We start from the raw sequence: 15316 nt of genomic DNA, 5'->3' as shown, positions 1-15316 counted from the left end.
ATATGAATGCCTGGTAAGTAGAACCAAGAGCTTTCTTAGCAGTGACACAGTCCTTATCAAACCATGATCTCGAATAATAATGCTTCTGTCTTACAAATATACTGTCTTTGTAGGATAAATGCTGGTATATTTCTTGGGTAAGAGCACTATAATTTTCCAGGAAAGCAGCTGGAGTTTTAGCTGTTATTAGAGTAGTTCGAAGGCATTGTAGACGATCTGTGTCCAGTAAGTCAGTTGTTGATTGATTTAGTTGAGGAGTCCACTTAGCACGACAGTAGGATCTACCTGTTGGCATTAAGGTCGGCTGATAACAGTCCTTAATGTGAAGCCTTTGAGTAAGAACATTTATATTAAGCATGACTGGAAAATGGTCACTGACAAATTTAGGAATAACTTTTAAGTTCTTAACATATGGAAGAAGATCCCTAGATACAATCATGTAGTCTATAGTGCTCATTCTAGCCCCGGATAAATACGTAAATTCAGCAGGATGGTCTCCCACTATGGCACCATTTAGTATATGGAGATTTAGTCTATAGGCCATTTGGGCTAAACAGAAACCTGAAAAGTTTGGAGTCTTATCATTGGAGCATCGTATGAGAAGAGTTCCGGTGTCATCATGTGAAGGAGGTAAACATTTATTTTGTTTATAAAGAGTATAGTCATCTGGGCCCAGTCTGGCATTAAAATCCCCTCCCAAGATTATAGATGCATCTGAGTTTCATAGGATAAGATCAGCAATGTACATTTCTAATTCTGCCCACATAGCTCTAATCAAGAGTTTCTGTTTCAAGGGGGTCAGATATACATTTATTATCAGGAGACTGTGGTTTTTAAATTTAATTTTCATTGCCATAGCATTATTCTTAAAGGAGGGAAGAGCCTTCAGTTCAATATTAAGCTTGGTGGATGTTAAAATTCCCAGGCCTCCTTTTGCTCTTCCATATTTTTTCCCTGGTTCTGCTGCAACAGAGAGTGACTGAAATCCATTTATAATCAGGTCTTCTACAGTCCATGTTTCCTGCATCAATATGACATCATAGTTTGAAAGAAAGTTATTAAAACATGGATCCCTAATAGCTACTTTCCACCCTGCAATGTTCCAAGTTAGAAAAGTAATCCTATGCTGGTCTATTGATTGTCATTGGGCTGTGTTAAAATTTGGAGACTGGGAGGGTATTTTTGATAGTTCTTCCTTCTCGTGTATGTCTGGTGATTTAGACTGAGTCTCTTGTGGTTCTAGCAGATTAACTTGAGCAAGCAAGGCAGCATAATCTGCAAAATGTGGGTCATTGGCAAGCAGAGAGCCCATCTCTTCAGCTGGGGTGGTATTCATTCTCTTGTTGGGAGAAGGAGTGTGTGGTAGTAATTTATTTTCTAGCTGATGAATCTCACTCAGAGTCAATAGAGGGTCTTGAGGGTTGGTAGCAGCTGAAAGGGGTGTGTTTTGTTTGGTTGCCAAATTCATTTGAGAATTGGGTTTTGGGATTTTCACTTGCTCTTTGTCTGATGTTAATGCACACTCAAGGTCGGCTTCAGAGTCACTTTCGCTGTCTGTATTATGGAGTTCAAGGTGCTGTGCCACTCTTTGTGCTGTAATTGACTGGGGGGCTGATAAGTTAGGACTTAAATAAGGTTGAATTTTGGCAACTTCTTCTGAAGTTGGGGTGTCTACCAGAAGTCTGGTTTTAAAATCTTCTAGTTTTTCCTTCAAGTTGGAGTACTCCATTATTTTGATATCCACGTTCTCCTTAGAGTAGTGTTTCATGTCTTCGTTCGCAGGGCAGCTAGTAGGCTTAGTGCAATCAAGGGTTAAATTATTGCAGCTCTTGTCTGCAAGGCATTGTTTGCTTAACTCTTTCCCAGTAATAAGATCATGAATAGTCTGTTCTTTAAAAACTCTGACAGCTTGAATTCGATATATCTGCCAGAGTCGTTTACTCATTCTTGTGATTCTGATTGGGAGGACTGGCTGAGTAAAAGACAGAAATACACGTTTAATTCCTCCTGAGCCTGGCAAATAATAAAAGTCTTCCAAATCGACTGCCCTCATATGACAATTTAAAAGTTGGGACAGCGAGGTCACGATAGCCCTACGATTATTCCATCTGTAGGTATTCTCATAGATTTTAAGAAGCAGTTGTTTTTTCTGTAAAATGCGACAGGAATTTGTTACTTCTGGTTGTCCTGTTAGTGGAGGGAAAACTGCCTGCGTGTCAGCGTGGTTAACTTTCACTGTCCCTTTAACCACCTGCTGCGTATGGGAGAGTCGGATTTTCAAATCTTGTTGGAGGTTATCCATTTGCTCTGCAAGTTCGTTTATGCGTTTCAATATGACAACCAGAGTCTCTGCAGACAGAAGGCAGACCTCATGAAGAGGCTGAGTAAGAAGCCGAGGAGAGCTGGCAGCCTGTTCTTGGAGGTTATCTCCCCTTCTCTCCTCCCCCGCAGGCTGTCTCATCCGAAGGCTTTGGTGAGTTGAGGGGGAGTCCTGTCTTATGGCTGTTTTCTGCAATTTCTTATTAGTTGGGGGAGAGAGTTCAGAGGCCATAACTCTTTTACTCACATCTTGCGTCAGTTCTGTAGCAGCGACAAAGGCATCAATCCTCATCTGTTTCTCCGCTTTACAAGATTTAGAAATCCCGGTTTCATTGGCAGGACTGGTCCTTATTCTTTTCTTTCCTCTGGATATCATTTTGAACCATAAAAATTAGGCCAGAGGAAGGTAAAACCAAAAATAAAACAGGAGCTTCTCTGGGAGCTGCTAGGCAGACCTATGTATGCCAATATGTATGCTAAAAGAGGCTGACAAACTATACTTCATATATATTAACAAGACGGCAGCAGTAACTCTTAGGTCAGGGCCAATTTATGAAGAGGACTGACCTTATATCACTTAAGATAATAATAGAAAATATTCTTATAACAGATCATATTCTCATATGTATTAACAATCATTTTACTAAGAAAAATGGTAAAAACTTCTAGATTAGGAATAATATGTGATGGGAACTGAATATGTATGTTAAAAGAGAATGGCAAACCATATCAGGTGGTCGCTTTTTGTTTTCTCTTACTTTTCTGTAAATGCTTCATATAATAATAAATAATAAAATTATTTAAAAAAAAAAGAAAGTTGCATGACTGAGGACGCTTCGCAGAGTTTGTTTCCCAGCACACATCTGGGAAATTGAAGTCACCCATGATGACAAGGTCCTGCCACTTGGATATTTTCTCAAGCTGCTCACAAAGTGCAGCATCCACATCCTCTCGTTGGTCAGGCGGTCGGTAGCAGACACCAACCACCACACTGTTTGTTTTCCCCTCACTTATTTTCACCCAGATGCTTTCCACTGTAGATATGCTCTCCTTCACTAGAATTTCCTGACAGGTAAGCCCTTTCCTCACATACAGTGCCACTCCTCCACCTCTTCGATCTATTCTGTTTTTTTCTGAACAGTTCATATCCATCCACCATTACATTCCAGTCATGAGAATCATTCCACCAAGTTTCTGTGATGCCTACTAGATCATACCTTTCCATCAGCATGAGAAGTTCCAGCTCTTCCTTTTTATTGCCCATGCTTCGGCCATTAGTATAAAGACATCTGAATCCTTTTACTTTTGATTCCCTATGAGCTGGCCTTGCCGTTTGGGCTGCCCCCGATCGTTTTCCTTCCATACACTCCCTATGTTGATCGTCTCCTTCCCATTGTGGCTTTAGTTTAAAGCTCTCCTGATGAATCTCCCCAGGTTCCTGCCAAACACATTCTTCCCCAGTTTCGATAAGTGCAATCCATCAGGTGCTAGTAGGACTTCCTCAAGAAAGCCTATCCCATGGCCCCAGAAACCAAATCCCTCCTGCCGGCACCAAGTACGCAGCCAGTGATTTACCTCCATTATCTTGCTCTCCCGACGCATTCCTCTTCCCTTGACAGGCAAGATTGAAGAGAATACCACTTGTGCCCCCATTTGCTTGAGCTTCCTCCCCAGTTCTTGATAGTCTTTTTTAATAGGAGCGATGGTATTCAGGGACATGTCATTCGTTCCCACATGGACCATCACAAATGGGTAGCGATCCGTAGATTTGAGGAGTTTGGGCAGCCATTCTGAAACAGCTTTAATTTTGGCCCCTGGCAAGCAACACGCCTCTCGGGTTAGGGGGTTGGGCCCAACCACATGGCGATCCATTCCTCTTAGCAGGGAGTCTCCAATTACCAGTACTCTCCTTTTTTTCTTCTTCTCAATTCCATTTCCTTCTGTCCCCGTGGCCTCTTCCCTTTGTCTTGGACTTTGTTTTGTGACCTCTTCCCTTGCTGACCCTTGAACCTCCTCTGCAAGGGCCTGAAATCTGTTCTGGAGCTCCAAAGGCCCCAAGAACTGTCTCGCTCTTCGCCGTTGAGTCTTTTTCCGAACTGTCTGCAGAGGCTTCCTAGTGTGGTCAATCTCCTTATCCTCTTCAGGACTGGTTGTATTCTCTTTATTTTGAGTTGCAGGGCTCTGCTCTATGAACTCCTCCCCTTTCTTACTTTGGGTCAGAGTAATAATTCTGTTTTCTAATCCCCTAATCTTTCCTCCAAAAGTCTTACCAGTTTACACTTGGGGCAGCTGTAGTCCATCTTGTCTTCTGGGAGGAAGGCAATCATGTCACACTCACTGCAGATGATGGGATGAGTGTTCTGGAGGTCCATTGTAATGTCTAGGCAGTGCAAGTACTAGGGAAATATAATCTACTGATTCTAATTGCTCGGCCAAGAACCCCAGGCTAAGAACTAAGAGCCACAGGTTCCCTTTTTAATCCTCCCAACAATTACCCAGCAATCACCTCACCAAGGCAGCACAATAGCCTCACCTGGTCAGCAGCAACTCTCCCTAGTAGCTCTCTCCACGTTCTCTCAGTTGTCTGAGATTGAACCAGGGACTTTCTGCGAGCTAGGCAGCTGCTCCACCACTGAGCCACAGACTCTTCCCAAGAAAGCAACACAGCTCTCCAGGCTGGTGTGAGATGGAAAATCTTTTTTTTTCTTCTTTTTTATTTTTTGCCATCTTGGATGCAGACGGCATCATTTGCCAGCTCTGACCTTTCTGCTGAGAATGTCAGTAGATACCTGTTAAAATGGTAGCTGTTGCGGCAGAGTCTATCGATACCCAATGCCCCTGTCCCACCCCCGTCCTGTAGAAGTAACAGGGAGAGGAGCCTTCTGTTCTGAACAGGGGCTCACTCAGGCTTCTCTTCTCTCGACTTTAGGTTTTCCGAGAATTGGCTGAACAGCAAAGAAAAACGCAATGGAAGCTGGAAGAAGAGAGTGACTGTGAAGCCAGCAAGGCTGTCGTAGATCTTTGTCAGGTGCCGTTGGCCTCTCTTTTCACTGTCAGTGGCTCTGTCTGTCTGGGTTTCTGAGGGGGTCTTCAGGTTTTCCCTGGAGTGAAAGATGCTCATTGGTAAGAGGGAGGACATGAGTTAGGATTATGGGGGGGGGGGGAGGATTCTTTTGAAGCCACCCTTCTTGGGGGTGGGGGGCCTCTCACCCAGGAGTGTGTCACCAGAGGGCCCAACGGCATGCTGTGTTCACGAGGGACCTTTAGTCAGATGTCAGCTGCAATTTCCCCACTAGGGACTCAAAGGTTCTCAAATGTGTGGGGCCACAAGTTAGAGAGGACCATGGCATCCTGGGGGAAGAGAAAAGACTTCTCACTCTCGCCTGTTTTCCTGGAGAAGCTGAGTATGTCACTGGCCTCGGCATAGGCAGCTGGAGAGCACACGGTCGGTCCCCAGCATGACAATGGCACCACTCCTAGAGCTGCTCAAGGGGAGGCAGAAGCCTCTCCTCCTCCTCCTCCACCTCCTCCTCCTCCTTCTCACTTGCTCAGGCCCTGATCCAAATCAGTCATGCTGGAGAGTTGAGCTCCCAGCAGGAGACTCACAGCTAGTGGCTGAAACAGTAGATATGCAGCATATTCCCTATTAGTGGCTTCAACTAGGCATGTGCAAGTAAAAAGAAGATATTTTTCAGGTTTGGTATGAAGAAGAAGAAGAGTTTTTTATACCCCACTTTTCACTACCTGAAGGAGTCTCAATCACCTTCCCTTCCTCTCCTTGGCAACAGATGCCCTGTAAGGTCAGTGGGGCTGAGAGAGCCCTGATATTCCTGCTCTGCAAGAACAGCTCTAAGAGGACAGTGACTGGCACAAGGTCACCCAGCTGGCTGCATGTGGGGAAGCAGGGCATCAAATCGGCCCTCCAGCTTAGAGGTCGCTGTTCTGAACCACCCCATCAAATTGTTATATTGGTTTCCATGGGCATTTTTCTATATGAGCTGTTTTCCATGTAGACATTTTTTGTGTGTGCATTCATGATAATGTTTTTTTTTTCTGTGCACGAATTGCCTGGGGGCTTTTGTAATGTGTACTTTTTTCTGATCACAGCAGAACCCATGGAATGTACTAGTGCCCAGCGGCAGAACCCAGTGCCCCATTGTAGCAAATGCCAGCACAGAATCACAATTCCAGCAAGGGAGAGAGGTTTTTGCAAGGACAACAGAACCAGTGCCATCCTGCCCAGATGCAACACCCAGTGCCCATGAGGCAGCAGTGCAGTGCAAACCAAACAGAGAAGAGACCAAAGCAATGTCACCCCTGAGAATCTTACATGGAAGCCAGGACAGTAGCTGGCTCCAAATTAAAAATAAGGGATTTTTTGGGTCAGCTAGCCCGACGGCACATGCCTAGTTTCCACAGCTGAAAAGCAGAGAGGTAAAGGGAGACCTGGAAGCTGAAAGGCTGCCTGACGGAGTGCCAGCCTCTAAAATCACAGTTTGTCTTCATTGCAGACCCTGTATTCTCGGTACTCTTCTAGCTTGGAGGATTTGACGGTTCAGCTGTTTCTTCAGACGATGCCCACGCTAACGAGTCTGACACTAAAAGAATGCAAACTTCTGAAAGAGGAACAGCAGGAGGACTTGGCCCTGCAGTTAGAGAAATCAGAGAGCCAGAGGCAAAAGCTTTGGATTTTCTTCCAAGAACAAATGCAACAAGAACAGAAGGTACAGCATGAGACCCATCCTTATTTTTCATTCCATGTTTACTACTCTCCACTCTGCTGAGGGGAAAAGGCCCTGTGCATGTTCCTAGCAGTCTGAGGGCCAAACTACAGGGCACATTTTCTGACCAATCAGGTTGGAATACTGCATGTGCAGCAACAAAGTGGGGCAGATAACTCCCCGCTGGGGTTTGGAGGCTTGAGGAAATGCCATCAGAGGGGACGGAGGCACCCCTCCCCCCCCCACACACACACCACAGTCGAGAGCTGGACCAGGCCCCTGCAGGCTGTTCAACCAATTTCCCCACAGTTACTATGTCACTGGCAGGGATAGCAAGTCAGATCCAGGAGCCCAGACCTGATGTTATAAAAAAGTCTTCTATACTTTGTCCCTGAGAGGGCTCCTTTTTCTGTTGGCCAGCTGGGTGTGAGAACAGTTCATATAACTCTTCTTGTGAAATACTTGGAGTCTTCCTGGTTTAGAATCCTGATTTTGGCAGGGTTGGGCACAGAAGAGGCATTCTGCATCCATTGCTTTGAGTATCCGTATGGCACGGGGCCTAAGAGCCTCTTGTGGCGCAGAGTGGTAAGGCAGCTGTCTGAAAGCTTTGCCCATGAGGCTGGGAGTTCAATCCCAGCAGCCGGCTCAAGGTTGACTCAGCCTTCCATCCTTCCCAGGTCGGTAAAATGAGTACCCAGCTTGTTGCTGGGGGGTAAACTGTAATGACTGGGGAAGGCACTGGCAAACCACCCCGTATTGAGTCTGCCATGAAAACGCTAGAGGGCGTCACCCCAAGGGTCAGACATGACTCGGTGCTTGCACAGGGGATACCTTTACCTTTACCTTTATGGCACTGGGACCAACCAGAGTCAGGAAACCTGGGAGGCTACATTACACTCATTTATTTAAATAAAACTTATTTAAACCAGACCACTACGCCCTGAAGGCCCGGCTAAGGCTGCCACCCCCTTCTCAGTTGGGCACTGAGCAGATATTAGCTTGCCAAATTGGACCAAGCTCCACCAACCTTTCCTCATCCAACTTGGTCTCCAAACCCCTCACCATCTTTGTTGTCCTCCTCTGGACACACTCCAGTTTGCTTACATCCCTCTTCAACTGGGGTGCCCAAAACTGAACACAGGACTCCAAGTGAAGCCGAACTAGAGCAGAGTAAATCAGTACCATCACTTCCCGTGATCTGGACACTGCTTTATTTCACTTTTTAGGGGAAATGGTCTTGCAGGTATCAGGTTTAGAACTTAGAAGGCGAACAGGCAACAGGAATGAGGTAACATGGCATAAATATAACACTTGATAGTTTGTCACAGTGAAGTAGCTGTTTTGCTATGCAGGCAGGTTTTTAAAACTGTGAAGAGAGACCTTTGGTAGTCACTGCTTAAATAAACATGAACTTCATCTCAAATATATTTCTTGAAGGCAGGAATATTCACACATGATCCAGTTTTCCTCCTTAACCATTTGATAGGCTCACACACCCATTTACTAGGAGTCTTTCCCCCAGGGAAGGGCTACTAGTCCCAAGTCCCTAATTTAGGATCATCCTTGATCCTTCCCCCTGATTAACTCTCCTTCACTGTTGTCACTTCACTCTCAGCTATCATTCTTAACTGTCATTCTCATCTCAAGTAGTATTGCATTTGAATCCCTTGTCATTCAAGGTTTTCAGACTGAGATAAATCATTAACCATTTATAGTCCATTGCAGCTTCTCTAACATGTACATTTGTATTTGATGCTTTGTTGTTTTACAAGATCTAGATCTGAAGGATCATGGCTAGAACAATAAAAAATTACTGCCAGAAGCCCAGGTATTTTAGTTATTGAAATCAAGAGATGTTCAGCTAAGGAGAGGGGGGGTGGGGTAGAGTGTCTGTTGCTTACTGGGGTATGTTGGTTTTGTAATGAATCATGTTTGATTTTGCCAAAATGCTGTGAACTAGCTTTACCAAAGTGTTTTTCCTGGTTCCATAATCAGCTGTGGATGGAAGATCATGCCTTCTCTACTGTGATGCAAAGGTCTTTGTCAGAGACAAATGAGAAGTTTATTCAGTGTGTGATGACCAGATTGGGTGGACTGAGGAAAGTGTAAGTATTCACCTAGGCCAGATAATTAAACTGCACTTGAAAATAAACACATCTGTGTAACTTGTTTGATATGGAAGTGGTTTATAAGGGATCGGTGTACAGAAGATTAATAGAGCTAGGTATTCCCATTAGAGTTATAAATACACAAAACACAATGTGCAGCCTTGCAGCTACAGAAGGCCCCTAGAACAAAGAGATGCTGAGGACAGCAGTGTGCAAGATGCCCAAAATTGTCTCGGAGAGAGCCTGGATCAAGAGAGTCGAGGAACAGCCAAGGGAACGTGTCCAGGGGAGGGCAGCAAAGATGGTGAGGGGTTTGGAGACCAAGACATATGAAGAAAGGTTGGGGGAGCTTGGTCTGTTTAGCCTGGAGAGGAGACAACTGAGGAGATCTGATAACCATCTTCAAGTATTTAAAAGGCTGCCATATGGTGGCTGGAGCAGAATTGTTCTCTCTTGCCCCAGAGGGACAGACCAGAATGAATGGGATGAAATTAATTCAAAAGAAATTCCATCCAAACATCCGGAAGAAGTTCCTGACAGAGTGGTTTCTCAGTGGAACAGGCTTCCTCTGGAGGTGGTGGGTTCTCCATCTTTGGAAATTTTTAAACAGAGGCTAGATAGCCATCTGACGGAGAGGCTGATTCTGGGAAGGTTCAAGGGGGTGGCAGGTGACAGTGGATGAGTGATAGGGTTGTGGGCGCCCTGCATGTTGCAGGGGGTTGGACTAGATGACCCATGAGGTCCCTTCCAACTCTATGATTCTATGAGTAAGAGAGTCACGGGGTTTGGTACCAACCGGTAGACCCAAGCTGGGGATGACTTACGGTGACCCCATGGGGTTTTCAAGACAAGAGACTCACAGCGGTGTTTTGCCCATACCTTTGACTGTGGAGCAACCCTGGACTTCCTTGGTGGTCTCCCAGCTAAATACTAACCAGGGCCAATCCTGCTTGGCTTCCAAGATCTAAAGAGGTCAGGTGTGCCTGGAATACCCAGGGAAGAAACAGAAGCATCTGATTCTTTTGTTCATGAGGCAAGTGGCCATGAGCTTCCTGGGAAAGCAGCAAGAGGACAAGTGCAACATGGCACAAGCAGTCCAGACATGGCAAAGGAGATCAGCTGCCTGATTCCAAGGTCAGGACCATTCTGCAACGGGGATGCAAGAAAGTCTCTTTCTGGATGCAAGGAAGTCTCTTTACAATGCAAGGAAGTCTCTTTCTGGAAACTTCAGGCAGGGCTTATTTGACTCACAGAAGGGTTGAGGAGAGAGAGACAGTGAAGCCCCTTAGCCTCTTTTTGGTGGATTCCATATAGAAGAAAGGAGCTCTTATCCTGGGGTTTCTGCAGTATGTCACTACCTAACTTAGTGCCTGCCTTAGAATAATATCAGCTAGGGCAGGGGTAGTCAACCTGTGGTCCTCCAGATGTTCATTGACTACAATTCCCATGAGCCCCTGCCAGCAAATGCTGGCAGGGGCTCATGGGAATTGTAGTCAGTGGACATCTGGAGGACCACAGGTTGACTACCCCTGAACTAGGGCATATGCAGAATGAGAGACAGAGGAAGTGCATGCTGAATCAGAGTCCTTGTGCTTCCCCACCACCACCAGCAACTTGAAACAGAAACCCATCTGCATGAGGATGCACACGAGTGACTGGGCGGGGGTGGAGTGGGGAGCTGAGCGGAGATGAGAACTCAGAATTAAGAGAACTGCCTCCCTGATTTCTCAGACTCTCCTACCTTACAGGGACTGAATCTGCAAGTGAGCAGGTGGGTGGGTGGGTGGGATAGCCGAGACGAGCTGAGACAAGACAGTAGCAGCTTCTCACGGAATGAGGCAAATCTCTGCTGCAAGAAGTGTGGATTGTGGAGCACAGTCTCCTTAAATCTAAAAAAAAAACATCTTGCAACCAGTAATTAGAAATTCTTTGAACTGGTGCCCAGCCAATCAGGGACAGACTGCCTTGTTACACTATTGGAGCCACAAGGCAGCAACAAGTTTTTTTGGGGAAAGCAGAGAGCTGCACACTTACTCATGCCGATTTTTTAAATATCAAGGGTTATATCTACTCCAGGATATTGTGGGGGAAAGATAGGGTCACTCCGGATCAATCATGCTTGTTGCAGAGGGAAAATTTATATTGGCCAAAATCAAACTGGAAGTCACATTCAGTGGAGATGGCAGGGATTGAATGTAAAGTTCTGTATTTAGGTAGGAAAAACCAAATACACCAATATAAGATGGGGGAGACTTGTCTTGGCAGTAGCATGTGCGAAATGTATCTAGGAGTCTTAGTAGACCATACATTGAACATGAGTTAGCAGTGTGACTCAGTGGCTAAAAAGGCAAATGGGATTTTGGGCTGTATCAAACGTGTCCAGATCACGGGAGGTGATGGTACCGCTTTACTCTGCTCTGGTTCAGCCTCACCTGGAGTTCTGTGTTCAGTTTTGGGCACCCCAGTTGAAAAGGGATGTTGACAAACTGGAATGTGTTCAGAGGAGGGCAACAAAGATGGTGAGGGGTTTGGAGACCAAGACATATTAAGAAAGGCTCAATAGCCATCTGACGGAGAGGCTGATTCTGTGAAGGCAAAGGGGTGGCAGATTACAGTAGATGAGCGATTAGGGTGTGAATGTCCTGCATAGTGCAGGGGGTTGGACTAGTTGACCCATGAGATCCCTTCCAACTCTATGATTCTATGATTCTATGACCTGCGATTGCAATAAAAGCTCCATGCAGATTCAGCCCAGGTCTGCAGCACTTCCTCTGCTAACTTTGGGGACTATTTCTCTGTAATTTTATTCCCATTTCTCATACTGTCCTGCCTGTGAAAGAGGTTTTTTCCTCTTCCCATGGAAGCAGGACCATCTGAAGTGTCACCCATTCTGTGGACTGTACCTCTCTCTTCTTACTGATTTATTCGTTTATTTATAAAAATATCTGTACCCCACCTTTTGGCTTAAGTTTTGAGCTTTTCCCCCGTCTGGAGAGACTTCTTCCATCTTAAAGGGCTGTTTTGTTGGAGGAAGAGCCCCTTAAGTCGGAAGGAGGCTCGGTGGCTTGCAGGAGGATGGTTGACTCCACCCCACAGCTCCCTCCTAAATTCTGCCGGGGGAAGGTTCCTCACGAGGCTCTGATTTCGATCAATGCTTATAGCCTTCCACAGTGCATCCCTTTGATTCTCCTTTCATTAGCCATGATCTTTTCACAGGTCTTCAAAATTCATAATTCACAAGCACAAGTCCTTGCTCCGGCCTATCCTGAGAAGGTTGGCTCTCCGACAGATCACGCTCGGTGTCCTTGCCCAAATGAGAACGTCCAGGAGGAGAAGCGACATTTGGCGGTTGAAGGAACACCAGATCCTGCAGCAGAGTTCTTCCCATTGCTTGGATGAACTCCAGTGGAAACAGTGGAAGGAAACGGTACTCGTGGTGCCCCTTGGTTCACCTCTTATTGCCAAGTCGGCATTATGCCCATCTGGTCAGAATAACCTTGAGCTGATTTGGGGGCTGGATCTGTTTCACCCGCATTTGTGAGGGACTCTGCCAAAAGGAAGTCTCTGCTAGACCTAGCATGTCCTGGCTGTGATGCTACAGAGTGGGATGGCACTGTGGGCCTCCCTAGAGGCAGAGCAACTGGAGAGGCGACTCAGCCTTTCCAGGGCAGGAGGAAGGCGAACCTCTGTCCAAGCCCGTAGCCAAGAGGGGGCTGACAGGAGCAGTGTTCTTACTCAAATTAGCCCTACCCTCTCCCACCAACATCACCCACTCCGTGCCTGCCTCACATTTGCCAGCAGGAAGGAGAAGTTCAGATGCATCACCGCTGCCTTCAGCAAAGCATTTTGGGGGAAGGGGTCTTTGGTAGGCTGTCCAAACAGCTGCCTGGGGATTGGGCCAGCCCTGGGTATGGATGGGGCAGGCTAGTGCTTGCTGAGCAACTAGCCTTGGCTGTGGCAGAGGGTGGGAGTGGGCAGCACTACAGCTACACCCGTCTCCTCCTTGCCACCAGAGAGCTGCACTACAGCTACGCCCCCAATGGCGGTGGTGGGATGCCGGCCTTCACTGGATGGAGGCTGCCCTGAGGCACAGGTGAGGGCTGCCACCCCAAGGTCTTCCTCCATAATGAGATCACATTCTTCTGCCACACCAATGACAAAGAGGTGCTTGAGCTACAGGCCGAATTCTAGGAGGCGCAGGTAGGCAGGCCGGCCAGGAAAATGGGGGTTTAAGGCAGTGGTCCTCAACCTTTTTATCACCGGGGACCGGTCAATGCTTGACAATTTTACTGAGGCCCGAAGGGGGGTAGTCTTTTGCTGAGGGACGTCGCCACGGCCTGAGCCCCTGCTCCGCTTGCTTTCCCACCAGCGCCCCTGACTTCCTGCCGCCCGTTGGGGGGTGCTGCCAACAGCAGCTGTGCAGTGCCACGCCGAGGGGGAGCCCCAGCCATGGCAGCCGCTGGAGAGCACCAAAGGTGAGCCGGCAGCAGAGTGGCAGAGCAACCCCCGAGGCAGCAGCCAGGGAGGAGGACGAGAAGGAGCCGCAGCCCGGTACCGACTGATCCACGGACCGGTCCCGGTCCCTGGACCGGGGGTTGGGGACCACTGTTGTAAAGGGCCGGGGGAGGGGTGAAGTAAAGGGCTGGGGGGGGGGGAGAAGGCATCCTTCACGGCCCACCTCCAATTAGTCGACGGACCACATGTGGTCTGCAGCCCACAGGTTGGGGATCGCTAGTATAGATTGCTCTTGACAAGGAAGAAAAAACCAAAATCAGGACCATCTTCCTTTGCTATAAATAAATGATGTCAAAACAGACCACATATGGCTTCTGTAGCTCTAAAGAATACCTAGGATATTTAAAGTGCATTGCTTTCTACCCTAATTTCTTATTAGGAATTCAGGTAATCAAATGACAATTTATTTGAGCTATGCACTGCAATTAGATTGATAGATAAGAACGTGTGGGGAGGGGGGAGCTGTTTGTTTTGCAGCTTCAGGTAATCTTCCTGATCTCAGTTAGACTGAGCTACACCTTCACGTGGAGAACTTCCATCTGCCGCTTCCATGATCTGCCAAACTCTCACACATCACTGGCAAGCAGGATTCTGCTGTCGCAGACCCCCTCTCCACCACCACACACTTCTGCCCACCTGTCTTAAAGTCTGGTTCTTTGCTGCCCTGTCCTCTTGCACTCTGCAGCCAGAGAGCTGCCCCTGCAGTTACCTTAGAATCATAGAGTTGGAAGAGGCCACACAGACCATCTAGTCCAACCGCCTGCTCAACGCAGGATCAGCCCAAAGCATCCTAAAGCATCCAAGAAAAGTGTGTATCCAACCTTTGCTTGAAGACTGCCAGTGAGGGGGAGCTCACCACCTCCTTAGGCAGCCTATTCCACTGCTGAACTACTCTGTGAAAAACACGGATTGTGTTTTCATCAGTCCTTCCGGTACGTGGCCGAGGCATTGGAAGAGAGAGAAAAATTATGCAAGTAAATGACTAGCTATGTCAATGGTGTCGACGGGAACAGTTTGGATTCCTGGATCATGGTCAATGATGTCAATATGAGGGGCTTTTATCAAGAGACGGTGTGTACCTCACAAGTACCGAAAAAAGTATTCTTGGGAGAACCCTTGCACACTTGGTGAAGAGGGCTTTAAACTAGGCACAAAGGATAAGTAAGACATAAATTCAGAACTTGGTGTGATTGCAAGATCTGAAGATGAGAAGATCTCAAATCTACAGGGAATGTTACATTAGCAGGGAACTACTAGCTTACAAGGAACTTCAAAAACCAAAACCATGAGGCACACAAAGGATGGAGTACGATGTCTCTAAACTCTGTCAGAGCTGGTCTCACAGAGGAGTTCTGTCAGTGCTCTCACAGGATGTCTGGCATCAAGAGAGGAAGGGAAGACAATTCTAAGCCACTTTGAGACTCCTTTGGTTAGTGAAAAGTGGGGTACAAAAACCAGCAGCTATTCATCCTGTATTTGTTGGAAGGGAGGCTGGATGGGAAAGCGTGTGATGATTGAGCATGGATTAAGCACTTAGTCCACCCTGTAAATTTACCAGTAGCCTGCTGCATTTCCCACTCTCGGCTTATATGCGAGTCAATAAATTTGCCCAGATTTTGTGGCAAAATTTTGTGATAAAAAAAGCGCCTCGGC

General features: G+C 46.8%; 1 protein-coding gene across 7 annotated transcripts in view; it reads left to right on the top strand.

The window, feature by feature from the left end:
* EVC (EvC ciliary complex subunit 1) overlaps positions 1-15316 on the top strand; it is a 122280-nt gene that overhangs the window by 60077 nt on the left and 46887 nt on the right. For all 7 annotated transcript variants that reach the window (XM_077300732.1, XM_077300731.1, XM_077300729.1 and 4 more), the window contains 4 exons: positions 5249-5347; positions 6831-7043; positions 9036-9145; positions 12365-12575. In XM_077300732.1, coding sequence (XP_077156847.1) covers positions 5249-5347; positions 6831-7043; positions 9036-9145; positions 12365-12575 — 633 coding nt within the window. The remainder of the gene's footprint in view (positions 1-5248; positions 5348-6830; positions 7044-9035; positions 9146-12364; positions 12576-15316) is intronic.

The sequence above is a fragment of the Paroedura picta genome, chromosome 10 (assembly GCF_049243985.1).
Source record: "Paroedura picta isolate Pp20150507F chromosome 10, Ppicta_v3.0, whole genome shotgun sequence".
NCBI classification, from domain to species: Eukaryota; Metazoa; Chordata; class Lepidosauria; order Squamata; family Gekkonidae; genus Paroedura; species Paroedura picta.
Note: the sequence above shows the minus strand (reverse complement) of the source record. Positions and strands in the feature narration are given on the sequence as shown.